This window comes from Dothidotthia symphoricarpi (genome assembly GCF_010015815.1).
Source record: "Dothidotthia symphoricarpi CBS 119687 unplaced genomic scaffold P153scaffold_5, whole genome shotgun sequence".
Classification (NCBI taxonomy): domain Eukaryota; kingdom Fungi; phylum Ascomycota; class Dothideomycetes; order Pleosporales; family Dothidotthiaceae; genus Dothidotthia; species Dothidotthia symphoricarpi.
Window position 1 is genome coordinate 1,616,221 of NW_022985012.1, and position 26,560 is coordinate 1,642,780.

General features: G+C 49.9%; 10 protein-coding genes across 10 annotated transcripts in view; 6 read left to right on the forward strand and 4 right to left on the reverse strand.

Annotated features, from left to right (window-relative positions):
• Window positions 1-3,894: 3,894 nt before the first annotated feature.
• P153DRAFT_416055 (uncharacterized protein) lies at window positions 3,895-6,050 on the forward strand (the record flags this gene model as incomplete). The annotated part of the gene is made up of 2 exons (XM_033672144.1): window positions 3,895-4,662; window positions 5,037-6,050. The coding sequence occupies 2 exons, from the start codon at window positions 3,895-3,897 to the stop codon at window positions 6,048-6,050; spliced, it is 1,782 nt and encodes a 593-aa protein (XP_033526827.1).
• A 488-nt stretch (window positions 6,051-6,538) lies between these two features.
• On the reverse strand, window positions 6,539-7,186 carry P153DRAFT_285008 (uncharacterized protein; the record flags this gene model as incomplete). Its single annotated transcript, XM_033663359.1, has 1 exon — window positions 6,539-7,186. One exon carries the CDS (start codon window positions 7,184-7,186, stop codon window positions 6,539-6,541), a length of 648 nt encoding a protein of 215 aa, XP_033526828.1.
• Window positions 7,187-8,312: 1,126 nt separating this feature from the next.
• On the reverse strand, window positions 8,313-10,123 carry P153DRAFT_383324 (uncharacterized protein; the record flags this gene model as incomplete). The annotated part of the gene is made up of 2 exons (XM_033670219.1): window positions 8,313-9,067; window positions 9,394-10,123. The coding sequence occupies 2 exons, from the start codon at window positions 10,121-10,123 to the stop codon at window positions 8,313-8,315; spliced, it is 1,485 nt and encodes a 494-aa protein (XP_033526829.1).
• Window positions 10,124-12,393: 2,270 nt separating this feature from the next.
• On the forward strand, window positions 12,394-15,266 carry P153DRAFT_416059 (uncharacterized protein; the record flags this gene model as incomplete). The annotated part of the gene is made up of 3 exons (XM_033672145.1): window positions 12,394-12,540; window positions 12,592-12,669; window positions 12,720-15,266. The coding sequence occupies 3 exons, from the start codon at window positions 12,394-12,396 to the stop codon at window positions 15,264-15,266; spliced, it is 2,772 nt and encodes a 923-aa protein (XP_033526830.1).
• A 1,970-nt stretch (window positions 15,267-17,236) lies between these two features.
• On the forward strand, window positions 17,237-18,780 carry P153DRAFT_284742 (uncharacterized protein; the record flags this gene model as incomplete). The annotated part of the gene is made up of 2 exons (XM_033663345.1): window positions 17,237-18,608; window positions 18,659-18,780. The coding sequence occupies 2 exons, from the start codon at window positions 17,237-17,239 to the stop codon at window positions 18,778-18,780; spliced, it is 1,494 nt and encodes a 497-aa protein (XP_033526831.1).
• Window positions 18,781-19,014: 234 nt separating this feature from the next.
• P153DRAFT_394585 (DUF1769-domain-containing protein) lies at window positions 19,015-20,233 on the forward strand (the record flags this gene model as incomplete). Its single annotated transcript, XM_033671318.1, has 3 exons — window positions 19,015-19,288; window positions 19,363-19,963; window positions 20,050-20,233. Exons 1-3 carry the CDS (start codon window positions 19,132-19,134, stop codon window positions 20,231-20,233), a joined length of 942 nt encoding a protein of 313 aa, XP_033526832.1. The 5' UTR covers window positions 19,015-19,131.
• On the reverse strand, window positions 20,153-21,767 carry P153DRAFT_394586 (Isocitrate/isopropylmalate dehydrogenase). The gene is made up of 2 exons (XM_033671319.1): window positions 21,533-21,767; window positions 20,153-21,442 (listed from the first exon to the last, which is right to left on the reverse strand). The coding sequence occupies exons 1-2, from the start codon at window positions 21,555-21,557 to the stop codon at window positions 20,394-20,396; spliced, it is 1,074 nt and encodes a 357-aa protein (XP_033526833.1). The 5' UTR covers window positions 21,558-21,767; the 3' UTR covers window positions 20,153-20,393.
• A 1,515-nt stretch (window positions 21,768-23,282) lies between these two features.
• Window positions 23,283-24,449, forward strand: P153DRAFT_364841 (uncharacterized protein). The gene is made up of 3 exons (XM_033667691.1): window positions 23,283-23,405; window positions 23,472-23,989; window positions 24,044-24,449. Exons 2-3 carry the CDS (start codon window positions 23,620-23,622, stop codon window positions 24,160-24,162), a joined length of 489 nt encoding a protein of 162 aa, XP_033526834.1. The 5' UTR covers window positions 23,283-23,405; window positions 23,472-23,619; the 3' UTR covers window positions 24,163-24,449.
• Window positions 24,450-25,518: 1,069 nt separating this feature from the next.
• On the forward strand, window positions 25,519-25,845 carry P153DRAFT_284978 (uncharacterized protein; the record flags this gene model as incomplete). Its single annotated transcript, XM_033663357.1, has 2 exons — window positions 25,519-25,573; window positions 25,631-25,845. The coding sequence occupies 2 exons, from the start codon at window positions 25,519-25,521 to the stop codon at window positions 25,843-25,845; spliced, it is 270 nt and encodes an 89-aa protein (XP_033526835.1).
• Window positions 25,846-26,216: 371 nt separating this feature from the next.
• Window positions 26,217-26,560, reverse strand: part of P153DRAFT_335387 (uncharacterized protein) — a gene marked incomplete at its 3' end in the record, with an annotated part of 2,414 nt that continues 2,070 nt past the window's right edge. Inside the window, exon 4 of the mRNA XM_033665652.1 lies at window positions 26,217-26,551. Coding sequence (XP_033526836.1) covers window positions 26,217-26,551 — 335 coding nt within the window. The remainder of the gene's footprint in view (window positions 26,552-26,560) is intronic.

Below are 26,560 nucleotides of genomic sequence, written 5' to 3' on the forward strand. Positions count from 1 at the left end.
GCCTTTCGCGCCAACAATGATAATGTTACATGTGGAACTCTTTGAGAAGCATTCGTGTTCTCGCACAATGCCCATTCTCTCACCACACCTTCTTTGTTCCTCCCGACCCACACCAAAAGCGCACAATGCCAACGAGTCTTCTCACCTCGAAGATCCCAGTTTTCGTGCTGTTCTCTCTCCCCGTCCAGACATTGAACTTCTCTTCAAGATATCTGCCGCAAGCTTATGCTTTGGAAGTCCATACACACCCATCCTCGCACAGCCTATGCCCTAATCGAACCTATGACTCCATCTAAGAAGATAACAGATCTGATCCGCATCCGCCACAGAGACTCGGGCAAAGAGGAACTCCGCCGTACGGTCTCGGTATCGAAGCATACCTCGAGTATCTCGTCGCTGACAGAAAATGCTTTCCTGCACTACACCAGCAAGTCCCGCTCGCACATATGCCAGTGCACCAACCCTGATCGCCACGAGAATTCTCACCCTCCCGACTCAAACATCGAGTCCAGAAATCTCAAAGCCAGCATAACACTATATCTATCTAAACACAACCTCGAATCCTGCGCCCTGTCCGACGTCCGAGCATACGAGGAGCGCCAGAAAGTCGCATGGTCACTGCTGAACCTTGGTGTGCAAGATTTCCACTACATCGACAAGGCCAAGGATATCGTGTGTCGCTGTAAGCAGGACAGCCATGTATGGGCGCCTGTTCGGCACCCGGAAGTACGCGAGCTTTGTGTTGAGTTCTTCTGTGTGAATCGGGACAAGATGGTGTGTACGAAACATGAGTGGCGCGCGGTCAGGAGAGGCGATTATGAAAGGATCCATCCGCTTTGTGCAGCGGGAAAGGACTCTTGTGCTGAGGGAAAGTGGAATTGTCACTGTGATGGGCGGTGTGAAGCACTAAGTCAATATGCCCCATTACAGGCGGGTAGTATGCAACATTCGAACTCAATGCACAGTGGAAGTCATGGACCGCAGAGATTCTACGCGCCACCACCGACACCAACACGGGTGATCTTTTCAGGAGCGACAAACACTTTTTCGTATGCGCCGCATGAGTGTTACACTTTGCCAGAAGTATCTATTCATGAGGACCACTCAACTTCCGCGCGAATTTCTCCGTACGATGGATCCTATGAACCACACGACTCGCATCTGCCATCTTACACATCCGCCTACGTGGAAGACGCAAATCCAGTCCAGACCACAACCCTGCATGATAGGTTCTTCGTACCGTACGAGGCGCACACATTCTCGCAAGCATCGACAGAGGTAGACAACTCTGAGGTGCCACGCACATATTTGCATGGCAAGACTTATGCGCCGTTCGAATCTTACACACTGTCACATGCATCGGCAGAGGCATCAGCACAAGCAGACCATTCAAAGTCAACGCACAGATCTCTGCACGATAGTGCGCTACAAGACTCTTCCTCCCCATCACATTTCTTGAGGCAGGCGTGCAATCCGAACATGGTGAAGACATCTCTACACGGTGAATCTCGTGCACCGAATTACTCATACCCGAGAGTACAGATATCACTGACCCATGAGACCAATTCGGACTCGAAGGGTAATCACAAGAAGCGAAGTCGCCGTAAGAAGTCTATGGCTCACCTGAAAAACGGACCAGAAAGGGAGCCTGACATTCCTGAGCAAGTATGGAGGAATTCCCGTCCATCTCTCTACACTAAGCGACGCAACTCGGGCGGTACTGCCATCAGCACGCCGCTGGGCACGGCGACCACGTCGGTGTTTCCAGTCGTAGCGCAGGGTCAGGGAGACTGGAACCCTCGGGTTAGCGCACATGGTGAGTTCCACCGAGCATCGATTACTTCCAGCTCATCAGGCAATGCTAGTGTTACCGAAGAAAGTACTCCGGGCTTAGAGTCTGAGCCTTCCAGAACTTCTCTCGCGTCGAGCCAAAGTGGAAGTTGTGTAAACCCGTCTGATCGCATATCGTGGCCAGAGGATACTACCGAAATCGACATACCTGTGGACAGATTGTGTCTCAACCTCAAGGATCCTGGGATGACTTCCGTTCAAGGATCGCGGACTAGAACTTTGTCTTTGGGCAGCCAAGATCGACTTTCGGTTTTCGATATGAGCAACGATGAACTTGCAAGGCAGATTCATGAGATTGACACAAAACATCGTAGAGAAATTGATGAGAGGCAAAGTCATAAGAGCGATACACACCGAAGTTACAACGCTGATGTAAGGCAAAGTCTCAAGAATGAGACGGGACACTTATACGAAAGTGCCACAACATACTCATATAAGAGCGACACGGGTCACGCTATCGAACACGATGGAAACATGATCTACGAAAAAGATGCATGTCAAAGTGGTGAGAACCATCACGCGGAAACTGAGCTTGAGAAGAACTTTGTGACAGTCACACCTCCATCATACCACCTCAACACTGGCGTTTACCAGGCCGATAAGCGGCAGATTAGCAAGGAAGGCGAGCGCTCAACTTGTGACGGCGAAACTACATCAGCATGTGAGAGTGTTAACGATTCGGACGTGATGGCCGGAAAAGATGATAAGGAAGCTGCACCTCACCCCTACGAGGTCGATGCTGATGTTTTCGTAAGCGATGAGAAGTACGCCGTTGAAAACCATGAAAGCTATACTGGCGTTGACGACCGAGGGAAACCTTGTGAGAGCGATAATAGGTCAATATACGAAAAGGACGATGGTTCGTGCTCGTTGGCCAACGAAAACGTTTCTGGAATTGTATTTCAGCCCTACGAACTCGACACCGATCCTTGGGAGAGCGATGTGATACATGCTTACCAGGCTGAGAACTATCGTCAGTCGATACTGGAGAAGAACAACGATTTGATGCAAAACGACGATGATAACAACCCGTTGCTCCCCTACGTACCCAACGACGATACTTGTACGAGCGACGCAAGTCAGACTAATGGGGACAACCCTTGGAGAACCCAGGAAATTGACCCAGGCCATACTATTAGGAGTGGCCGCAAGTCAGTGGAAGAGGACTTCCATTTGTCCCCCAACCAGAGCGGAACAGAACGTGAAGAATTGTCTCACGAGCTTGACACTGAGAATTTGGAAAGCGACGTAAGACATACTCAAGAGAACGATTCAGGGCACCTTCCAGAGAATGACCCTGGACACACTCATGAAAGCGGCCGTAAATCTGGGCCCGAGAAGCATGATGATTTGTATATGTGGTTTGAAGTAGGTGGGAAACACAATACAGAGAACTTCAAAGAACTCGTCTCTGTAATTGACAAGACTAGTTCGAAACAGACCTACAAAGATAATCAGAACCAGGCTATCCAGAACGGTCGAAGACAAGCCTACAAAAGCAACTTCAGACGGATACGCAGGAATGAGCCAGAACGATCTCACACGAACACTCCATGTCAAAGTGATCAGTATGGTTCAAGACCAGGCGCCCGTGGTATGCTAATGCGGATAGGCAAGAACGACCTAGAATCGGACACAGGAATGACTACAGAAATGGTGAACGAGAGTAACCCCGCGTTAGTACATCAGAAGAATGACGACACGTATCTGTTGTCCAATCACGGCGACGATAAGGCTGCTCGAAAGTCAATGCGGATGACTGAATTATCTACGTCACGGGCTACGGCAAAGCTCGATACTATAATCGAGCACCACGAGACACTACCGGTTGCCAAAGCCACAATGGAGATCAGCTCTGTATCTGAGTCCTTTACAATTCGTCCTTCTCCGAACTCGCCGGAGCCCGATAGTAGCAACTCCGATGCAAGAACAGACAAAATCGGCAAGCGGCGATCCATTCGCGTCGAAAGGTCGAGTGCGCGCGACTCTCTAGTTGAAAAGATTCCGAGGAAGATATCATCCAGGGCTAGGCGCCCGTTGTTCATGGGCCCTCTTCCTGACCAAGAGACCTTCCTTATTCGACAAGTAGGAGTCTGTTTGAGAAGCGACCCGGCGCCGTCCGGATCGTGCTCGCTCTGCAAAAAGTCTTACCTTGATCGAAAGCTGCGAACTATTCAACTTCCTGATTGCAAACACTACGTGCACCAAGAGTGCCTGTTATCACATTTCCGTATTCGCGATCAAGAATGGGAAGTCTGCCCTGTCTGCGACATTGCCTTGTGCCAGCGCACTCTAGCGGATCGCATCGATACAGACCGCGAGGCTATCTTTGATAGGCAGTTCACCGAATTCAAGAACGCCGTAAGTATTGAATTTCCCCAGCGCAGCGAAATGGCCTATTGTTGGTCAGATGAAGAGGTTGCTGCAACGCAGCTTCGGCTCTTGAAAGACTACGTCGATGTCCATGCAGAAGAGCTTTTTCGGACCTGGAGATCTAAGCGCACGGAGCCTGATTGGTTTGCGATGGTGGTCAAGCCTGTTGTCGAATTGTTTCGTGGATGGAATATTCCTACACGGCGGAGCAAATACTTTGCTGACCGTGAGGCTTTCCTCAAAGTCATCGTTTGGGCGGAGCTAGTACGGTTGATGAATACTACGCGCGCCGCTGTTAGACATCGTCATGGCGAGGGTGAACCGTTTCCGCAGTTGACAGGATTGCATCGTTGGTTCATGCGTACGAAGGGGCGGTATGAGGACGAGAAGAAGAAGTGGCGTAAGGATCGCAATGGTGTTCTGCTCTGCGATATGATCGTACAAGATGTGGTTGGCTTAGCGATGGGTACGCATAGTGGATAATTGTTAGTTGACTGGAGAATACTACACTTGATACAAGGCGAATTGATAGTACGAGAATTAGCTAGCTTTCGTAGCGCTGTAACCTTGACTGCTCCTTTCACCGTTATGTGAAGTGAAGTGTCACAGCCTCACTAACCGTGCACTTTCACCAACAACAAAAATGTTGTGAACTCCATGCCCACGCACTTTAAAGATCCGCACTTCTGACAATTGCCATCACACAACAACCAACAATCACAACCATGACCGATTTCGCATTGTTGTCCGAGCTCGACACGCCATTTCTGAACCCCTCGTCGTTGGACTCTGTTAGTCACTCAGCTGCAGAGCAAGATGAAGCCACTACACCCTCTGGCCTTCCCAACTCCGAGCTCCCAAACCAGAAAGAGTTTCTTGCTCACGAAATCGTACCGAGTCGTGATGATACTGTACTACCACCCGCCGAGACCGCATGCGGCGTTTGTCTCGAAGAACTCACGGAGCCCGTATCTCACTCCAACATCACCACGGTTGACGAAAGTGAAGTAGTCTTCCTAGACCCCTGTCAGCACTTCTTCCACCGAGCCTGCATTGTCAACTGGCATACCAGTACTCGACCAGAGCGCGACACATGCCCGATATGTCGTCGCGTACTTTTCCAGGCTGACGCTCTCACCACCGAACAAATACAGCATTTGGTTGAAGACATCTATCATGACCATGGGGTACGACCTCTCGGGCCATATCGGGAGCCCGGACCGAACGAGCGATTGGTGGAATGGGGGCAATACGTTTTGGCGTCGGAAGCAGAGCGCGCTGTTCGTCAAGAAATAAACCGTGTCGTCACCTCAGGCGGTCAGCATGATTGGATGAAGGTTTGCAGAGAACTACGAGATTCCATGCTCGGCATCAATGGGACGCTTCGTCCTGCTTTCGAACCTTACCGTGACACGGTCGTCCTCCGGCTACACGCCATTCCAATGTTCTTCGCCATCACTGCTTACGACGATGCGATCCAGAAGCGTGCATTTCGAAAGTTCTATTACTGGTTCTCTCAGGTGAACAACACAAGAGCTGAGGTCGAGTTGTATAACCAAGTAGCGTTGGACGGCTTATACGTGTTGGATGTCCGTCTCGTTGCTACAGTCTCGGCCGAATGGTTGCAATCGCAGTGTGATAAGGTAGAGAAGTTCGCACGCATAGCAACGGATTTGGAGGAACGGAGAGATGCGCGTTCGATCCGTGGGCTCAGGGAACGCATTACCACGTGGGTTACGCGCGGTCTGTTTGGCGTCTTAGCCAGACACCGTTTTGATGTCGACGAGAGTAGCATCCGAAGGGACGTTGGAACTCGCAGTGACTGATCTGACGACCGGCTTTGAGAATCATGTGTCATAGGCAATGGACTGTTTGGATGGAGTCGGTACGTTCGAGAGCCGAATTTGGACCTAGCATCCAGGCGACGAGAGCAGATTGTGCGCGAAGCATCTAATCGGCCTTTTGGCAAATTCACGTGTACCTACATAAATGTTACGCGGAGTCTTGTGGTGGTTCCGGTACAATGCTGATCGTATGTTTTTCTGAATAAATTCACCTGGAAATGATGAATGTGATGTTTTTCCATCGACTTGGTATGATGAACTGTTGAGTTGTATAAAGAGAAAATTGTGATTGCTGTTCAGGAAAAACGGGTGTTCCTCGATTGAAACTAACAGAGGCTATTCTAACCAACTCGATACACTAGAGAAACACTCTACGGACACATCGAGAACTGTTGAAACCCAGGAAAATACAAGTTTATGCCACCGTGGAGTCACTGAGGTATGCCAGTCCCTTCTGAACAGCTACAAGTTCACTCAACGGGTCCCATCCACATACCTGTCAATTCAATGGGCGTGACTGGCAAACTTCTACAGCCCAAATCAGGCTGAACAACAGTAAGTGCTGGAAACTGAACCTTGACAAAACCCTGAGCAAGGAAAGCGATGTCGAAGTTGATGTTTGCGCCGGTTTGATGACATTGAGCAGTAAAAGTCAGTGTCTGTGTACTAACTGTCGCCGGAATGGAGATTCGTTGCGTACTAAATGTACGCACACCAAAATCGAAGTATATATGGGACGAATTCGAGACGGTCTGAATACGCATGACCCCTCGAGGAACCCATTGAGGGTAGTCCCAGCTGAGTCCACCCTCGAAATAACGCCAGAGTAGAGAAGAAGTAAGTTCCCACAAGCTGTGTTCGGCGAATGTCGTGGTGACCAGAACTGGACTCCAAGACGTGCTAATGCCCTCACGGATAGGGTACTGGGAGTTCGCGTTGAGACCCAAAGCACTCTCGGTCGCCTTGCAGAGCTGACGTTCGCGATCTAGGTGTTCATCAAAGATCTTCTTCTGGAAAGCGAGTTTCGTTTCGACTGCGAAGTCGGGAAGATTGGCACATTGATAACGCTGCTGCATATAAACAGCATGTTGCTCCCAGATACTCGTCGGATCTGCCATAGGCTCGCTTGAGTCGCTTGCCTCGTTGCCATGATCGAATGTTGTCCCGACGTCCCCATGTTCAGATTGGCTATTCCCTGACCCGCCATCAAGTAACATCCCACCATCTTTCTCCTCGTCTGCAACAGGATCGAATGTGTTGTCGTGAGTCACTCCGAATTCATTCCTCTTGTCCAGATCTAGGTCGTCTAGGATCTCTTCTAAGGTGTAAGTTTTCTCGTTCCATTTTCGACAGGCTTTCATAGCGGTAGAAACGGGGATTCCCTCCCTGGACATATTCGTGTTCATCACCAAACCATACTGAGCGTGCTTCAGTTTCTTTCGCGCGGTATCCCATCCGTTGGTGTCTCCGTCCGCCTTGCAAGCATCCCGCTCTTGCTTTCGTGTTGTGATTTCTCGTCGCCTTTCTCTTAGCCAAATTTGCAACTGCAGCCTCGCTTGAGCAGAAGTCCTGAGTTCTGGATCCTCCCCACGAGCCTGCTCGTACCATTCGCGCAGTGCTTGGTTCCGAACTTGATGAAAGCGCTGTTCAAGGCGTTCATTTTCCTCTGCAGTGTGCTTGGGCTTTTTGGTCTTTTTCGCCATCGGAAATGCTTGAGTCAAAACGTGGAATCAAGAACAAGTAGTCGCAGAGGAAATAAGATTGGGTTGTTAAGGAATAAAGTCGCAGGCGCCCGACGAAGTCGCAGGCGCTTGTTGGAGGATTGGTGGCTTGCCAAGGGCGCGTACAACGCTGGCGACCCGTATAGCCGGGGTGAAACATGGAATTTGAAACTCATTTGACGAGAGGAACAACCACTGTTTTCATGTTGACACAATGCAGGTAGTAGTCGTTCAGTCAAAAGCTGTTGGGATTCAAAGGTGTCCCATCGTTCGCAACATGGTAGTTCCCTTGTTAATTTGACCGCATCTACAATAGCGCTATGTTCCCGAGGTCCCCATGTCCTCTATAGAGTATAAGAAAGTGGGAAGTAAATGGCCGCAATCCTTTATATATTTGCTAGACACCTGCGAGCGCGTTTGGACATGACAGACTCAATATAAGCTAGCACAACGCATTTCAAAAACTTTATATACGTTCATCAGGACTTAGTGATGATATTAGAGAAATCAACCTACCTAGTAATCAAGATTTGTCGGCATGTCCTAAAGGATATGCGATGTCGTTTTGAACGATTACTATCTTTTTTGTGTGGCTCCAGCGACAGATATGAGGTCCATCAACTCGCAAAAGAGTTTTCGCTGCCTCAATTATAGTCGTACCATGCTGCTCGCTTTCTCCACGGACGTTCTCAACATCTCGAATCTCGTACACGCGACCAGGCGGGATGGTCACTGTAGCCGCAGGGTTGTCTCCCAACTCTTCGAAAGCCGTCCACGCAAGCACTACCGTCCCTCCAGACTCTACTTTGATTTCAACTGCCTCATTCATTACTTGTAGCGTGATGTTGCCGTATGATGTGAACGTTGTTGTACGCGCTCCGTACTCGACAGACATTACATCGTAGAAGTACCAGAGACAGGTAGAATTCGGTACAACCTGTACATGAACATCTTTTGAGACCATCGCAGGAGTGGATGGTCTCCGATGTGTGATCGACAGGCTTCTTTGGAATCTAGACATGATAGATTTGGTCTTGCTCCGTGCAGACTTCTGTAGCGCGTTAGTACCCCTACCAGGTGTTGTATTCTCTGCAACATAGCCTTCACTCTCTTCGGAAGACATTGACCATCTAGACGTCCTCGCTCTATGGACTTCTTGTGTAGTTGGTGGCAGACTGAGCCATAGACCCCCAAATTCTTCCAGCTTGTTGTACTTTGCGAAATCTCGAAATGATTGTGCATCTTCAGATGACTGGCGTTCTTTCAACCACTCCATTGCTACAAGTGATTGACGTTAAATTCGAAAGTCTCCAGAGCAACTACGAAATTGAGGTTACAATCTTATAATCGTCGAGAGTCTTCCACATTGTTGAACAGCAATGTGTCTCATGCGAGTCACAATGCTAAGAAAACCAGGGCAATAATCAAAATTATGTTTTGGTAGGCATGTGATAAGAGGTAAATACATACATAAGGAAAGATAAAATTGTATTGAGGTATGTGATACAAGGAAAGAGAAATGCCTGAGACATCTTTGTGGTGTTGTTCAAGGACCAAAGGAAAACCAAAATTGAGAAAGAAACAGCCCCAATACTACTCGTCACACTCGTCGTCGCTCTTGTAGCTCCCTAGCAAGTCCTGCAAACCTATATCCTCGAATACGTCCTCGACGTTACGAGTGTCAGAATTCTCCTCGTACTCTCCAAGTATTGCCAAGATATCTCGAATGACAGATACGTCAACTCCTGCCTCCTCCGCGCATTGCATCAGGGAAACAACTATAGTCTTGACATCCTCGAAGTCGTCAGTGGTGACTAGCCTCCACGGGTCCATGCTACTCTTGACCACTTTCCTGCGATTGACTAGCGCTTCAACAATAAGTTCTGGCCAGTTGACGTCGCTTGCGTCTGCGTCAAAGCAGGCATGTTGTTGAACGTGGTTGTTCCAAGTTGCAGACGAGGACGTGATTATCGCGTCTTCCTCGAACTGAATATGGCCAATGTTGACGAGAAGTGCTGCAGCGTCCACAACTTGGTCTGAAGGAGTAATAGAAGCGTCATTCTCGCTAGTGGATGCTCCTACTCGCTCGCAGAGGACATCGAGACAAGTTGGGCACGTCCCTCTATTTCCCTTGCCGGTTTTCACCCAAGAGGCAAGGCAGTCTCGATGGAACTCGTGTCCGCAGAGGGTTCTTACTGGCTCTGAAGGATCGCTGTGCCAGGTTTCAAGGCAGACAGGGCATTCATGGCCAAGACTTTCTGGAGTGAATACTTCCAGTCCATTGGCCAGAAGTTCGTCAGGCGAGGAGAAGACAATAAAGTACGGTTTGGCCATGTTGATGGCAGGCGGAAGCAGTTGTTATGAGAGAGTGGGTTGGAAGATTGTGGGCGGTATGTTGAGAGTGTTTGTCGGGAGAGTATGACCCTTTTTATGTTCTAAGGTTTGGTTTCCCCCGCTTCACTATTGGCCCAAGGGATCGTCAGAGTACCGCAATTGTGAATGTTGGCACAAGGCACCAATGTCAAAGACGTATTTTCACAATGTGTCAGATTGATACAGTGGGATCTTTTACCGGTAATGCTGCGCAAGCAAAGACTCTTGCAACGCCCTTGAGCTGGGTGGCAAAACTATCGAACCCTGGATTGAAACGAATTTGGTGCAAGTAAAACCTAATATCTAGATACCATCCAAACACTGATTAAGATGTTTCCTCTTGTCAATGTTCCAATTATCTCGCTTCATGATAGAGAGAAAGTACTTGATTGTTACCAAGTCAGTTCAGCGTACGATTTGTCTGAAGCGTCAGAGGGTGAGATTATCGGCAATTGTTCCGTTTGTCGGAATGACTTGAACGGTTCACCATATGGGATCAGGGTACCGGGAGTGTGGTTTGGCTTGGCGAACCATGTTTCCAGTTCGAGAAGAAATTTTCGACACTGGTAGCCAATGGCCGCAGAAACACCTGCACAACACGTGATACATGAGTACTAGTTGAGAAATGAAGCATATTCGTGAGTTCGTGCGTTGGCAAACATAGACAATGTTCTCTTCAAACAGATGAATCTTTACTGGGTAGTATGTGGCATTTCGTTCGAAGTCTTTTGGCTAGTTCGTCCAAACAGGAACGCGGCTGAGAAAGAATATGACGGCTAACATGTCTATCTACAAAAATGAGGAAGAAATCAAGACACCGGCGGATGATAACGATAGAAATGAACTCCATGGAGTTGGTTCAGCAGAAGAAGACTAATTATAGAAGGCCAGCAGAATTGATAGACTTGTCCAATTACAGTCTCGAAGCACCAATGGACGAGCAAAATCTATGTCACCAACTGTGAAAGTTTGCGCGTATGACTACGTATCGAAGACAAATGTGGCTGCTTGCGAGTATAGGATTATATACTTGAGAGCTTTGCAGACGAGAGCAATGCCAGTAACTCAGGTTCCCTTCTTCTGGAACGATTGGTTAAAGTCAATGAATAAAGATAGGAATGCGCTCGGAAATTACACTCGAGTCTCTAGAGCTGATGAGCAAGATTTGAGAAAATCTACTAGCTGGTGAATTTTATGAGAATGCAGTTGTGCCCCAAGAGTCTTAATCGTCTTTCAGACTATATCATTGGCCCCGTGCTAGCTTTTTCTAGAATTTGCTGGTTCTACCAGGCAAATTTGCAGATTGTCGTACCTAACCTCTACGTCCCCTTCAGCGACACGCGTATCAATAGCCTCTGCAGCTTTTGGGTCCGCGGAAAGGTCAGCACGCAGTACCCGTCTTGTTTAGCTTTCTGATCTCATATTGAGCTAGCATTTTGTCGCACATTCGGTCAATTTGGGTGCGACGCAGTATGATATACTACCTTGCTTAAGAACGTATTATGATAATGGTCATGCAGCGTGATGTTACCCGAACTATGACTATATACAATCACACTGTAGCATTTGTGCACACAATGTTTCTCTGATTTTAAATGAGTGTCCTGGCGACGTATGCTCTATATTAATATATCTAAGATCTTTGGCAAAAGTGATCGGATATCTATGTCCCGAATGTCTCATAGTGGAGAAGTGAGTTTGTAGTTCCGGTTCAGTTCTGCCAATCTCAACAAAAAGAATGTACGTATTCTCACGGTACTCAACTCGATCTTTCTGGCAATGACTTTGGCCTGACGTGCAAAAAGGCTTTCACTACAACAAGACGCCACGAGGCCTCAGATACTGGCCGATGCCAAGAACAGTCTTCTTCAACCAAGTACGATCGCTTCCACGATACCACGTTAGCAATTTTAGCTGGCTTCAACCCATAGGAGGTCTCTCAACCCAGCGACTGACATTCGACTCGGTCCTGGTCTGCAATCCAATACAACCCCAAGGGACCAACCGCAACTCTGATATCGATTGTTCAACAAGAAAATCAGGCGTTTACCATTGCCTCGTCGCGTTCTTGTTGCGACGCATTGACGTTATCTGAACCTGCTACACTCACGGGTGACCGATATCAATTCACTCACACGTATCTCCCCACTTATCTAAATCCAAACTCCCAAATCTACTCGACTCACATTATACTACAATATTCAACCCACAAGTTGACGAGTGGCTTCATGATGGATCATTCGTCTCCCAATCTATCAAGGCCTTCGATAGGAAGCAAACGTCCGCACGAAGAGAGTGACCATGGTGTGAGCAAAAGGCAGCGCGTTGTACACACATACGCCGAACACAATGATCTAGACAAAGAAGCTTCCTTCCAGGTGAGCATGCAACTTCATCCGTACCTATTCACAGATACTGACACTTTCTAGATTCAGCAAAATTGTGGTGCGAATTCATCATACCCCACATGGAGTGGTCTCAACCCTTTCGATTACACTCCTGACATCGTAAGTTCACTAATACAATTTGTTGTTCCGAGAAAGCTAATGGATTGAAGCGGCGAGGACAGCGTGTGGTGCAGTGTGCAGGCGAACATGATGGCCAGATATCCACCTTTCGTTCTGTTCCGGCCTATAAATCGTTATCACACTATGGGCACGCATCGCCGAATACGTATGTTCGAGCCATGGATAGTCGCCCTCCAGATAGTCGCCCTCCAGATAGTCGCCCTCCAGATAGTCGCCCTCCAGATCTGCTGAGCACATATTTCTTGGGGAGTGCGACTGATCAGCGACTCCCACATCAATACCAGCATATAGGAGATGGATTCGAAGACGCAGAGTCAGCTCGTGGCCCTGTATTTCCTGCCCAAAACTGGCAAGATCCCCAGTATGCACATTCGGAATCAATCCCGCCAGCGTACGATTATCATTTCGGTCAGCAGAGCTTTGTCACGGGTGGACGAGCAATACAACCCATACATAGGCCCCTTCAGTTTGCCGAACAACAAAACAATCATCAGTCTACCATCTCAAGCGGCCGCTCTCGTGACCCGCGGATGATCCAACCGCATTATTCTGGGAGCCCTGATAACCCTCATCCGCGATATCCTGCTTTTACATCGGCAAAACATGTGGGGTATGCCGCACAACAGCACGCTCCTCTAAACTTGACGCAGCCTCCACAAACAGTTGTGCATGGGATTACGAAAGCGGTACTGGGAAGTTCGGCCCAAACTCCAATAGATCTTGATGACCTTTCCTCGCCTTCACGTCCATTCAGATCTGCGTCATCTGAGAGTTATAATCCTGGCGACGAGACTCCACCCACAGCTCATTCAGGGTCAGGCTCACCCCAACATGCACTCGCATCTCCGAGGTCAAGAGCAAAGCGAGCGCGGGAGATCGAGGAAGATGAAGCTGAGCGAGCAGCCAAAAAGGCTAAGACAGAAGCAGGTGTGGATGCCGATTTGAAATTATATGACGATAATATGGAGTTGATTGAGCGGTTTTGTTTGACCAGGCAAAATCTCAAGAAGGTCAAATGGTTCGTCAAACTTGACGCATGGAAGCGGGCAACTCATAGGATACTGCCTTCAACGAAGACAGCAGTTCCTGACGACAACACCTCACAGCGTCCGGTAGATAGTACTGGCCCCGGAAAGCCAGACACGTTCGTTCGAGACGCGCTCGCCAAAGGGTCAAGGCCAGACAAGATCAAGCATCCGCGGGACAAGGTGTGTGTACCCGACTATCCAAGCGACGACGATATCGACACTTGCACCCAGATGGGAGACGGAAGGTACTACTGCACGCACGACTTTGGAAACCTCAAATGCTGCAAGGAAGGTCTTGATCGGTCAGGGAAGCTTTCATCCATCAACAAGCAAATGAATGCATGGAGGGCGAAGGTCGAGCGGCTGATAATGAGCCATGATCTTCATGCAACTCACAAGACATGGGATCGGTGTTACGACAGCGACCTACGAAAGAAAGAGATTGAAGCTCAAAATACCGCGAAGAGTGCTGCTCAGGCCGCTCAAGCTGCGCAGATGCAAGCGCAAACCAAACCGCAGCAAGCAGAAAGGGTGGAAACGGCACCACCTCGTGTAGTTGTCGCCGACCCTGTGACCACGCCGGCTGTGGAGCCTTTATCAGAGACGGCGTTGCCCCAGAGCATCGAAGATCAAGATCAAGATCAACCAGAGCCTGATCTCACAATGACACCTCCACAACATGCCTTAGATTCTCATATCAATGAGGAACAGACACCCATGCTATGGGCTGATGGCAGCATCTTTGATCTCGACGCGTATCTCCAGAATCCATACGTGCTAGATAACGATTACGATAAATTTCTCGTAGGAGACCCGGCAGCTGTTCAGAGGGTTACCAACTCTTTCTTCGGTTTCATCGTTGCTCAGGCTGCACGAGAGAGCCGCGTCCCTCCTGCATCTGCCGTTTCCAATCATACAGATACTGATGGCAGTATGCTTAGCTTCAACGCGATTCCCACGGGCAACAAACCAATAGCTAAGGAAGATGACCGGTTTCTGGGCAAAGAGCCGAAAATTGTCTACGATACGATTGAATCATCTATTGATCACTCCGAGGGCAAACCTTCGCAAGAGTATCCGCATGCAGGCGAGGTTTCAACAGTGGACAAAACAGCATCCAACAACGCGCAAGTCAACAAAGCGGCCCCAAAAGCAGAGCGGATTGTATCAGTTTCAGCAGCGAAAGAGGGAGAAACCCCAACCGCCCGTAAAGCTCTCGATCCCACACTGGTACGAGCGTTGAAGCAGCACGACAGACTGCACCGCGATGCTCAAGACCGCGAGCATCGCAAGCAATGGCCCAATCTCGAGCGACTCAACGCTTGGTGGTCAGCTACCCGGCGAAAGGTACAAGGTTTGCCTCTTACGCCTGAAGAGCTGGAGCTGCTGCAACAAGCAGAACCGTCGTGGCTTGCTGATAGGCGACCACCTACCACGGAACATGTGGAGCCAATCGAAGTAGGCGAAATTGATGAGGACGATCTCGACGATCTGTTCGTTGACAAAGACGATGACACGTCCCTTTTTGGAGACGGCGAACTGCTTTGAAGTCACTCAACTGATACACCTTTCGAAAATCTGACAAGTACGTGAGACAGATTAGCGCACATACAAAGTACATGAGTGGCTATGTAGACCTCGATGGCCGATGATTCCACTGAATACCATGGATCACATTGGTTAACAATATCAAATTACGCAAGAGGAGGAAAAAGATGGAAATGAACAGAGTGTAGCAAGAACTATAGAAGCCTTTACATGCCTTGTATCATTGTATTCTGTCGCAATTTCGTAAAACTTTACACCTTGTTCATGTGCTAAGTGGACATTATCACGAGATCTCACAACCCTTGCTATCAACCATCAATTTTGTAAATGTATGGAGCATATTATGCAAAGCACACCCAAGGTCCTATGCTCAGGTCATTGACAGTCTGCCGTTCATTGAAGAAGGCATGATTATCTAATGGTGTAGCAAGAGTGGCTGGAGTATAGATCGAAGGAGACCATGAGATTTTCTCACCATACCCGCAACCCTACTACAGTCCTCACAACTAATCTTTTTACTAGCATTGAACTATCCTTCAATTTGTACCAATCGCCTGTCTTGTCTTCAACTCTTGATCATCTCATAACTCACACCAATCAAATATTCAACACACACATCTGACCACACATCGTCCACCACACCACTCAACGTAGAGGGCAACACAGCAGACATGAGATACATCGTCTTCATGACCTAGACTTCGTACGTCCCCTACAGCCAAACCACCACTACAACGCCGGCACTCGTGAAGCCGCCAATATGGGTCTCAAGGAAAAGCTCATCACTCATAGCTCTGGTCCCACTAGCGCCCCTTAGCACCAAGAAGACGACAAGACCGGTCAAGGGCTTCGCAAGGAGATGGGGGAAGGATATCGCCAGATCAGGTTCCTCGAATACTAGACGAGCAAGTGGAAAAGGATTTGACGCGTCGTTGGAATAGAACTCGGCGAGTGAGGAAGAGTGCTAGAAGAGGGTTGTGATGTTGAGGGAGATGACGAAGGAGAAAGGTGGGAGATAGGAGGCGGTGTCTGTAAGATGTTAAAGGGAGAGAGAGGTCTGAGTTGCCAGAGGAGCTGGAGTTGGTAGATGGGTCATAGTTCGTATTGTCTTCTGATGTTTCTCATGCGCACCGAGGTTATGAAGTTTGGTCTGTTGATAGAGGAATGTGTGGAACAGCTATTTTATGTCTGTAGCGGGAGAACTTCGATTTCTGTCGCTAGTTATCAGACTTCTATCAACAAGCGCCTATCCGAGAACGATCCCACCGAATTACCCACTTACATTCGCAACACCGCGACATCAAAGCCTGTGATAGTGAAGTGAAGTAAGAGATGACGTGCACCCGTTGTCGGAAGAAGCTTTCGCTACCCCACATAGCGCCTCGTCCGTGCATAGCCAGACCCCAGATCTGGTCACGCCGACATTCACTCGCCGTCATCACCCCAGATATGCGCTGACGACAATCCTTCGGCTGATAAGCACCCTTGAACTCTCAATCTATTCTACCACAGCCTCGTTCTGTGTTTGTCCATTCCCGAATCCATCGTGTGCTGTTACTCCGAGTCTATCGATACCCCGGTCCCCGATATCGCAGACGCATCGTCATCCTCGCGTGCCCATGCGAGTGCCTTTGAACATATAAGATCGTCGCGAAGAGGTGGGTTGTACATCTTTTACCCTCTCAAGTCATATCCTCTGCGACTAGACGCGACTCGGAAGGTGCTACCGAACGCGCTGCCGGCAATTGCCATCAAGCGCGTCTGTAGGGTTTTCGATATCTTAGGTCTTACTTGCCCCATCTTTGCGATTGACAGGGATTGGAAGGGTGGGAAGACATTGACTTGACTGGAGTTGAACTGGACACGGCCTCCGAGCGTAAAGGGCGCCCATACAACTTCGCCACCCGATCTACCATCTCGAACAATAAGTTCACGTCTCGCTTTCCAATAGCAACGCAACAACCACCATCATGAACACAACGCCTCTGCCTTCTCTGTTTACTCTCCCATCAGAACTCATCCATCAGATCCTCAGCTATCTGCCTGTCTCGGACCTGATCACCGTAGGACTGGTCAACCGCGCCCTAAACGAGCATTCGCAGCAAGACACATCAATTTGGCAATCGTTCGTCCAGTCAAATGTCCCCGGATACATTGTACCGAAACCTGCAAATCAAACATGGCGGGAACTCTTCATACAACACCATCCGTATTGGTTTCTCTCAAAGAACAAGATCTGGTTTGCAGACACACCGCACACGGGCAAGCTACTTGTGGCGCGATACGACCACAGAATCAACGCGATTGAGGCCTATGCGCTTGTCGCGGAACGACGTCGTCCCACGCTCCAGAATTGGGAATATAACCCAGAAGCCATCATCCACACCTTTAACCCGAGGGTGCAGCTCGACCTGAACGCGCCCATCATCCACCTCGATGCCGGCTCATACGAGAACGCATCTGGCGACATCGGCCACCGTCTACAGAAAGAGATCCCGATGAACGTGTACCATGACATTCCGCAATCCACAGCAGGCCTATACTCGCGGCTTCTACTAACCAGACCTTGGCCTGCATATCTCACATCCGACGCAACGCCGGTTTGGCCATCACTCAATCTCCCCAGCGCCGCTCGAACGCGCAATGACGCTTCGCCATCAGGATTCAAGCAGATCGCGAACAAGCCGTCTGTGATGAACGAGCTGTCGACGTCGACGTTCCGGACTAGGAAGTGGATGGAGTTCTCCTCCCGACCACATGGCGGCAGCATGCGGATTGGCGAAGACATCACGACGTGGGCGACTCTGCCGGAGGAGTGCTATACGCCGACGCAACAGAAACCATGGCAGGGAATCTGGTGTGGCGACTACGCCGGACACGGTTGTGAATTTCTAGTCATCACACAGCCCGACGATCCGAAGCCGCTGCCCGAGCGAGCAGAATGGGCGATGCGGGCTAGAGAGCGTGAGGGCAGCGTGAGCAGCGCGGGATCCTGGAGCACTGCGCCCACGGATGCTGCGGCCATGTCGGACGACGAGGATGCAGCCGCGACTGCGGATGATCTGGAGGATAGCGTCGCCACTTTGCAGGACGCTTTCTTCGACGCAGATCCAGATCAACCAGCGCAGGACGACGCTTCGAAAGAAGACGAGAGCGTGTATCGCGGCCGTATCGAAGCAGTCAAACTTACAGGCGACCCGAACATCCCGAGGGGAGAGTATACGTTCATCGCGCCGGACATCGGACCGAATGGGCTGATACGCGTTGCGAATGAAGAGATCTTCAAGGGGGCGCGGATCGTGAGGAGCGTTGGGCATATCGCTGCTAGAGGGTTTCGAGATGGTGAGTTGTCCTATCGTCTGGTGTAGAGGTTGGAAGCTAACGTGGAACAGATGACTATATGACTTCGCAGCTCATTCTCATTTCGCATGATCGGTTGGCGCAGTATTGGGAGACGTTTGGTCATGTGTCGTTTTATGAGAGGGTTGATATTGAGAAGTTTACACGGGTTTGAGGTTTTGGGTATGGTGTATGGGAGTTTATTGCATGTTGGAGTGTCTATCGTGTTGGAATTGCATTTAATGGTTCTATCAAGGAGCTGTGTCATCGAAATGTACTTGTAGCAGGGCAATCATGAACTACATATATAAATCCTCGACAACAATTTCCCCATGGAGGCTAGCGCCCGAAACCCTGCCGCAGATCTGTACATGCGTCATCGCCCGCACATCACTAAATTTCGCGGGCGTCGCAAACACCCCCGCCACCGGGGCGTTGTTCTCTACACTTCAACAACGAGTAGACGTTGCTGAAGTATTCCTTTTGGACATCATAGAACCTAATCAGACTGGTTAGACATCACAACATGGCACACCACGAACAATACATGCTGCGGCTCACAGCAGGCGCAACCTACGACCCCACCAAGCACCAAGACGTGCCCGTCAACACGGAGAAGCCAATCCACATATCATCCGACCTAATCGACGCGACAGTCAACATCCGGATCAAAGACTACCGCGGTACGCTTCCCCTCCCCTACAACCCCCTCCAAAAAAAAACCCCCCAAACACGCATAGCTAAACATCGTCCACAGGCCTGCCTAAAAACTCCCCTTCCACATCCCCTTACTTCGCTACCCCCCAGCACCCCTACGACCGCTACTCCATCTCCTTCACCTTCACGCCCAAACACGACATCGCAGGCGACAAGCTCGTTTTCGGAAACGACTTCGACCACCCGATCCGCGACCGCCTGCCCCCGCTGTTCGACAAAGCATTCGGCGTGGTGAAGTGGTGGATCGACCCCGGGCTCGACGGGGACGTGCAAGCCGACGAACCGTATCTGTACGGCGCACTACTGAGTAGTATCAACGTGCTCAACATCGGCGACAAGAAAGGTGGTGCCGGGAAAGCGGAGAAGAAGCAGAAAGACGGCGAGACAGTCGTCTACGCCGAGGGCGCGCACGGGTCCGGTGAAGCGGTGCGGAAAGCGCAGAATATCCCCGCTGCGCCGGCCCAGCGCCAGAAGTTCTTCCTCAACGAGGCGCATCGCAAGGCGTTTACGTTCGAGGCTGGGCGCGAGTACCAGTGCGACTTCTTCAACCCGTACCTCGACTTCAACGAGTTCAGCCTCAAGATCGGGTACGGACTGCCTGCTATTTCCATCATCGGGAGCTGGGACGGTCAGCCACTGAGGTATGTTTTTCCCCTGTCAACTTCTTTTTTCAAACTCGAAGAGAGTGATGTGGGAATGGGAACTAACGGGATTTTGCGCTGACTAGAACGCACCACCTCAGATATGTGCTGAAGAATCGCGAGACGGATCAGGAGCTTTTTGTTGTTAAGATTGAACTGCTTCCCACTGAGCAGGCGAAGAAGGATCATGGTATTGCGACGCCTGAGGCGACGTTTGAGAAGGTGCATGGTGGGGGGACGAAGGCGGTGGATGATGGGGATTTGGATTAGAGGGTGGGTAGAATCATCAGCGAGGCGTTTGAGGAATGGGATGGGATGGGATACACATGGACAGTATTAGACGGGAAGAAAGTCAAGACCAAGCCATAGAATACCGCGCAAATCGTACACAAACATGCAAACTTTTCTTCCCCCCATCAACAAAGCCCATCTACAACCTCCGGCAAATATCCTCAATAATCTCCTCCGTCTTCGCCTTACCCCCCAGATCAGGACTCAACAACCTCCCCTCCTCGAGATTCGCATCCACAGCCTCGTAGATCCTAGCAGCTGCCTCCTCCTCGCCCTGAAACTCGAGCATAAGCGCCGTGGACCTTATCGTCGCAATCGGATTCGCAATGCCCTGGCCCTCGATATCAGGCGCAGACCCATGGCACGGCTCGCCAATGACAAAGTCCTTGCCCACGTTCGCCGACGGCACAAGGCCCAGCGAGCCGACCAGTGCGGCCGCGCCGTCGGATAGGATGTCCCCGTAGAGATTGGGCGCGACGATGACGTCGTAGTCGCCTGGTTGGCGGAACAGCTTGTACACCATGGAGTCTACGATCTGCTCTTCCACGTTGACGCCGGTGTATGTGTTTTGCGCGAGGGCCCGGCGCGCCGTCTCGCGGAACAATCCGTCTGTTTGCGACAGCACGTTGCTCTTGTGCGTGATGGTGACGAGGGGGCGGGCGTGGATGCTGTTCACGCCTGCGTCGCGCACGCGCTGGCGCCGCAGCGCGATGTCGCCCGCCATGGCGCTGATGTTCCACGACGCGGTTTCAGAAATGCGCTTTATCGCCTCTGCGATCTTGGTCCCATCCGCAGCGTTATACGTGCGCTCCTCCTTGACATACAAATCCTCGGTGTTCTCGCGCACGATGACCAAGTCGACGGGGCGGGCTGCACTCTTGATGCTCTTAACAGGGCGCACGTTGGCGTAGAGGGCTAGGCGTTTCCGCAGCGCGACGATGGGGGACGAGTAGCCTTTTGTTGCGGTGGTGGGCGAGCTGACGGCTCCGAAGAGGGCGCCGTCGCAGTCGGATTTCAGGGCTTCGACGGTTTTGTCCGGGAGAGCTACGCCTTGCTTTTGGAATGTGTCCCACCCGGCTTCGTGGTGCGAGAAGCTGAATTTCAGGCCGAAGGAGGAGGGGAGTGCTTCGAGGATGCGGCGGCCGGCTGGGATTACTTCGCGGCCGATGCCGTCGCCGGGGATGAGGCCTGGTGGTTGTCGTTAGTGAGGCATTTGGCAGGGCAATTGCGTCTGTGGGGTGTGGAAGAGGCGAGGGGGTGGGAATTGGATCCACGAACCGATTCTCAGCGTGCGGGCGGCCATTGCGGGAACTGTGTCGTGTGGTGTTGAAAGTCGAGCTCAGCGAACGGAAGATTTTGGTGTTGCGATGCTTGTGCTTGTCCAGCCGAGACGCCGATGTCGGGGCTTCACAACGCTAACTTGGAACCGCGTTTTATTGCCGGGAATTGTTCGACCTTCGTGACTCTTCATCATGTATTTATTCCTTCGAAGTCTCGGTTCGGTTTGCTGCGCTGTACATCCTGGGGATGATCACGCTTGCATCGTTCGTCGTGCCACATACTTCTTGTCAGACTCCACAGCTCCACAGGGCTCCTGCACTATGAGTCGATCCGTGGTGTGATGTGTGATGGGGATATGGCTCATCCACCGCGCTTGAGTATGAGTTTTCTGATCTATGAATGTCGGGGCATGATGCTTGTTCAACGCTGTTCCTCGGCTGGTATAGACTCTCGAGTAAATTGAGACGAATACATATGGTACGGAGAGTCTTTCAATTCCTTTTCCTTATACCTAGTAGATCTGGCGTAAAGACGTCGTGGTTTTGTATACTCTCAATCTATATTTGTCACTCGAAGTCATTCTGCGCTCATCATCTTCTCCTCCTCTCCCTATTTGTCACTTTGCTGAGTCTTCATAAGTCTATCGTTCTGTCCTTTCCAATAAGTCGTGACTTTCCCGCTCAAATATACATCATGCTGCCTACTACCAGCCGATGTACACGGTGCTCTTATCCGCATGTACATCTTCCACAAGAACTTAAGTCCTCTTCACTTTTATCCATTCTCCGTAAAATAGAAAGAGTACGCCGATAAGGCTAGGCAGATACAGCTCACCAAATCATACGCCGGAGTCTAAGTTCCGGCGAATTCTCAATCCCTTCAGGACGATACACGTCCAGCCCTCTCTATCAATCATTGTATATCATCATATTGTACCCCAACATCAAGTCTACTTCCATAATACAAGTATCCCAACTTACGCACACAGCACTACGGGTTCGGTTTCTTCAACACTGTCAGATACGTAGTTGCTGGAATTGAGCCTCAGGCTTTGCTTGTAGTTATCGCGCAGCATGGTTTAATTGTAATAGAAGGAGCCCATGGATAGGGCTGTTGAGTAGGTAATGCGGTTGACGCTCGATTGTACACCTCAGGATATTTCAAAATGACGGTGGCTTCACGTTCTAGTCAATCTTATCTCGGCATGTTTTAACCTCGTTTTCATCTTCAAGGTTTGTTCTTTGCATGTCGATCAATTCTATGCGGGGTTATCGTTTCTATGGCTCTTACTGCTGGTTGGTGGTTTCTTTTTAGCTGACTCTGCGTCTTAGGTTAGGATGGGTCAATTATTTTCCGTTTTTAAAGGTTTGGTCGAGGCTCCTATTTCTAGATGATGCAATGCAATTGCTGTTCTGGTTGCGTTGTGACGAGTGTTAACCTTACCGCTGGTACCTAGTAGCTGAGAAAGAGGAGAAACTTTGTGCGGAAGTTACATCTGTTGTTATATATATGACATTCACTGATTTCCAGGACTTTGATTCCTTGTATTCTTGGATAAAGGTCTTTACATATCTCAATTGAGTAAGACAGCTTGCGTTCAAGTTGTTGCGGGATTCCATGTTTTCCTTTCTTGTTCAGCTTAAGCCGATACCACCACCTCGGGTCTCCATATTCATCGTCAACATTTGAAAGATTAAGTATTTTCGACATGTGTTCGCTTCGTTTTTCACCCATCGATGCGCTCTCGCTAAGCGTTACTCCCCACTGCCCTCGCCTCACCCAACAGCTAGCCGCGCGGTTGCCTATCTGCCAACCCCGCCCTGCAACTCGCATGTCCTTCTCGCTACAAGCACCCTCTGCCTACGATCTTGTACACATCCCTCGATCACTTGCGCCGCGGCCAGATTGCTGACTTCTCATTTCTTCGTTGTTGCAGGTCGAGATCATATTCACGCTACTTGTTCGATACACCCACAACCAACCGGACATCGACAGGACTCTAATCAATCCAGCTCCTGAAATCTACATCAAGCACGTCTGCCTAGCACCAGCTCGTCGCTCACATCCCACTCCCAATATCCACAATGGGCGCACACATCTCGACCGAGTCGCACACGCTCTCAGCTACGGAAGTGAAGGCAGAACTGAGAACTCATCTGTTCTGGATTTCAGTCATGATCATCACTGCCACACTGTTTCTGGTGTCGCTGACAGACGACTCGAAGCCCGACTACATGAAGAGGAAGTACATAACGACGTTCAACCAACTGGAGAATGTCACGCAGCTGTTGCAGAAACAGCAAAAGCTCATGGTGGAACAGGCAGACAGGTTGAACAGTCGCATGGATTCGCTGGATCAGAACATGGGAGATATACGCGAGATGTTGGCGACTATGCGTGTGGATATGCGAGAGCAGTTTGGAACGAAGGCGGGGTTTGGTGCTGCGGGAAGTGGTGCGGATTAAATCACTTCAAAGTTAGAGATCCTGACAGCTGACGAAAGGGAAGATACCGATAGCACCGGAATGCGTACTCCTGCGTCGACCGTCGATGGCGTATTTCCTGACGGATTCCCTGACGGATTCCCTGGCAATCTGGAGAATTCGTACCGCGGCGACTTCTATTGACGATCGAACACACCGGCCAACAAGGTGCTGCCTTTAATCGACCTAGGTCGCGGGGTTCGGAGGTTCCATGTTCTTTGGCATGACGACAATGCGATAATTGTATAGTCGAGAGGGAGGCTGTACCAACAGCCAGCGACTTCTTGAAAAGGAGGCAGGACATGATGTTGAGCACAAACTAATGCACGTCCTTCGAGCCATGCCTATGTCATGCTATGAAGCTGCGTTCTCGTATGTAAGCAGCAAGAAGATGTGATATGTGGATACACCAAAATATAGCAGGTCCTGCGATTGCAAAGTGTCGTTTCGAAGCGTGTTGATACTCCCTTTTTACCCGCTGCCGTTGCCACCTACAGCTTGGTTCACTTGCTAGTGACAGGCTTCGATGTCGCGAGACAAGCAAGGCCGTCTCACGATCGACGACTCCACTTTCCTTTCACGCTGTCATAACGCATGTCGACTCAGGAGAAGATGACAGCAGTGGGAGCCATAGCGACGCCTGGAACGAAGTCTTGACGTAAGATGCATTGATGTTGTGTAGATGACGCTGAGTCGGTGTCGATGCTTCGAATTGTCGGTGAGACTCTGCTAACCAGATGCGTTTGCGCTAATCGCGTGCGCGTCACGACATCCCGTGATCAAAGTGCTGTGACGACATAAATCAACCCACACAACCCGTTTGATTGGATGTATCCTAGCATAAGGTCTGCTCGACTCACAACGCAATATGCATTGAGATTAGGCAGAAGCTTACATACATGCATATACGTTTGACTCGTGAATCTAGATTTACCAGTAAGAGTGGGACATGCACGATCTCGACTCCATCCGTCGCTTGCGCAAGTCAGTCTTTCCTCCTACGCGTTGACCATATAGTGATCGTGCCTTCTGCATGACAATGGCATTCTCCCATATGCATCAGGGCGGCATCGGGAGATCATCGTGTTGTTTACCCCAGGTTCTTCTCATTGGGCGCACTATGCATGGAGATCCAACTCCCACCACCACCTACGACAATGCTGCTTATATTAAAGACTTCCTTTGCTGAAAGAGGCTAGCAAAGTTAAACCAGCGCATGAAGCATAGACGTTGGTGAACGGCGCGGAGACGGCACTGCAGATGTATGGTCGTGCTTGCTCGACCAGGTGTGTCTTCGATTGCTCCTGCATCGATCGTTGACGTGAAAGAGAACTAAAAGAAAGGGGAGAAGGCACATGTGGGCCACAGCTTCCGTTGAATCGAGTTGTATAAGTACCACCGTCCTGCTCGTCTCAATTGAAATCATCAACTTCATCAACTCTTCTCACACCCAACCACAACCACAAACCAACACCTCCAACTCACAACACCTTCACCAAAATGGCAAACTCAGGAAACGTCGTCGGCGGTCACAAGGCCAACCTCAACAACCCCAGTACGACTCCCATCTTCCTTCTTCCAGTATTCAAGACATGCTAATAAACACATCCAGACACATCCGAGGAGTCGAAGCAGCACTCCCGTGAGGTCATCGAGAACCAGGGCGCCGATACCCAGTCCAACACTACCACCAGCTCCAGCACCAAGCCTGATGGAGAGAAGAACCCCAACAATGTTGCGGGCGGCTTGAAGGCAACGCTCAAGAACCCGAATGTTTCGGATGAGGCCAAGGAGAGCGCCAAAGAGAGGCTTGAACAGATGGAGTAGAGAAGTGATCGATTGAGAACTTCCGAGCTTGTTCCTCAGTTTGAGAGAATAGTCACAATGAAACATCTTCCTCAACACTGTTCTTGATCTATGTGACCTTTTTCGTACTAACCAAATTGTGAGCACGACTTCGTCCTTTCCGATTGGAGGAGGTGTAGCAAGGCTGCTAATGCACCAAGAGGTTTTGTGACATCTGATTCGAATAATCAGTTTCCAAGATTTGAACCCGTACTTTAAAAGGACTTGGGGACAATGGCAATTATTGCATTTCGACTATATGGCATCGTCAGTATGGTAAAAAGCTGTGTCAATATTGAGTTGCTTACTGTTAGCTTGCACCTATCTTGTATGAGCGCATCCTCGCTATCCATTCAAGGTACTGAGATAGCTCGATCACGGTCTGCTTCCCACCTAGCTAAAAACGTTGAGGAATTCATAAAGTCGGGGTGATCAGCTCCCAAGACCTGTTGTTTAAGCTGGACACACTCCCTCATCAGACATATAGCTTCAGCATCTCGGCCCTGACTTTTCCACGTAGAGGCAAGATTGTTCATGTTAATCAGCGTGTCTGGATGGTCTGTTCCGGGCTTCTTCCTGCGAGCCTCTAGCACCTGCACCTCTAGCTCTTCTGCAGCATCCCATCGGCCTTGTCCAGAGTATGTTGCCGCCAGATTGCTCATGCTTCTCAGCGTTTCTAGATGGTCTACTCCGAACT

Excerpts from the sequence above, each read along its gene's own strand:
- P153DRAFT_394586 (XM_033671319.1), bottom strand. The coding sequence starts at position 21,557 with ATGGCCGCCCGCACGCTGAGAATCG. Across the intron at positions 21,443-21,532 it reads CGCCCGCACGCTGAGAATCG|GCCTCATCCCCGGCGACGGC; the intron begins GTTCGTGGATCC and ends GACAACCACCAG.
- P153DRAFT_364841 (XM_033667691.1), top strand. The coding sequence starts at position 23,620 with ATGGGCGCACACATCTCGACCGAGTCGCACACGCTCTCAGCTACGGAA. Across the intron at positions 23,990-24,043 it reads GTTTGGTGCTGCGGGAAGTG|ATACCGATAGCACCGGAATG; the intron begins GTGCGGATTAAA and ends ACGAAAGGGAAG.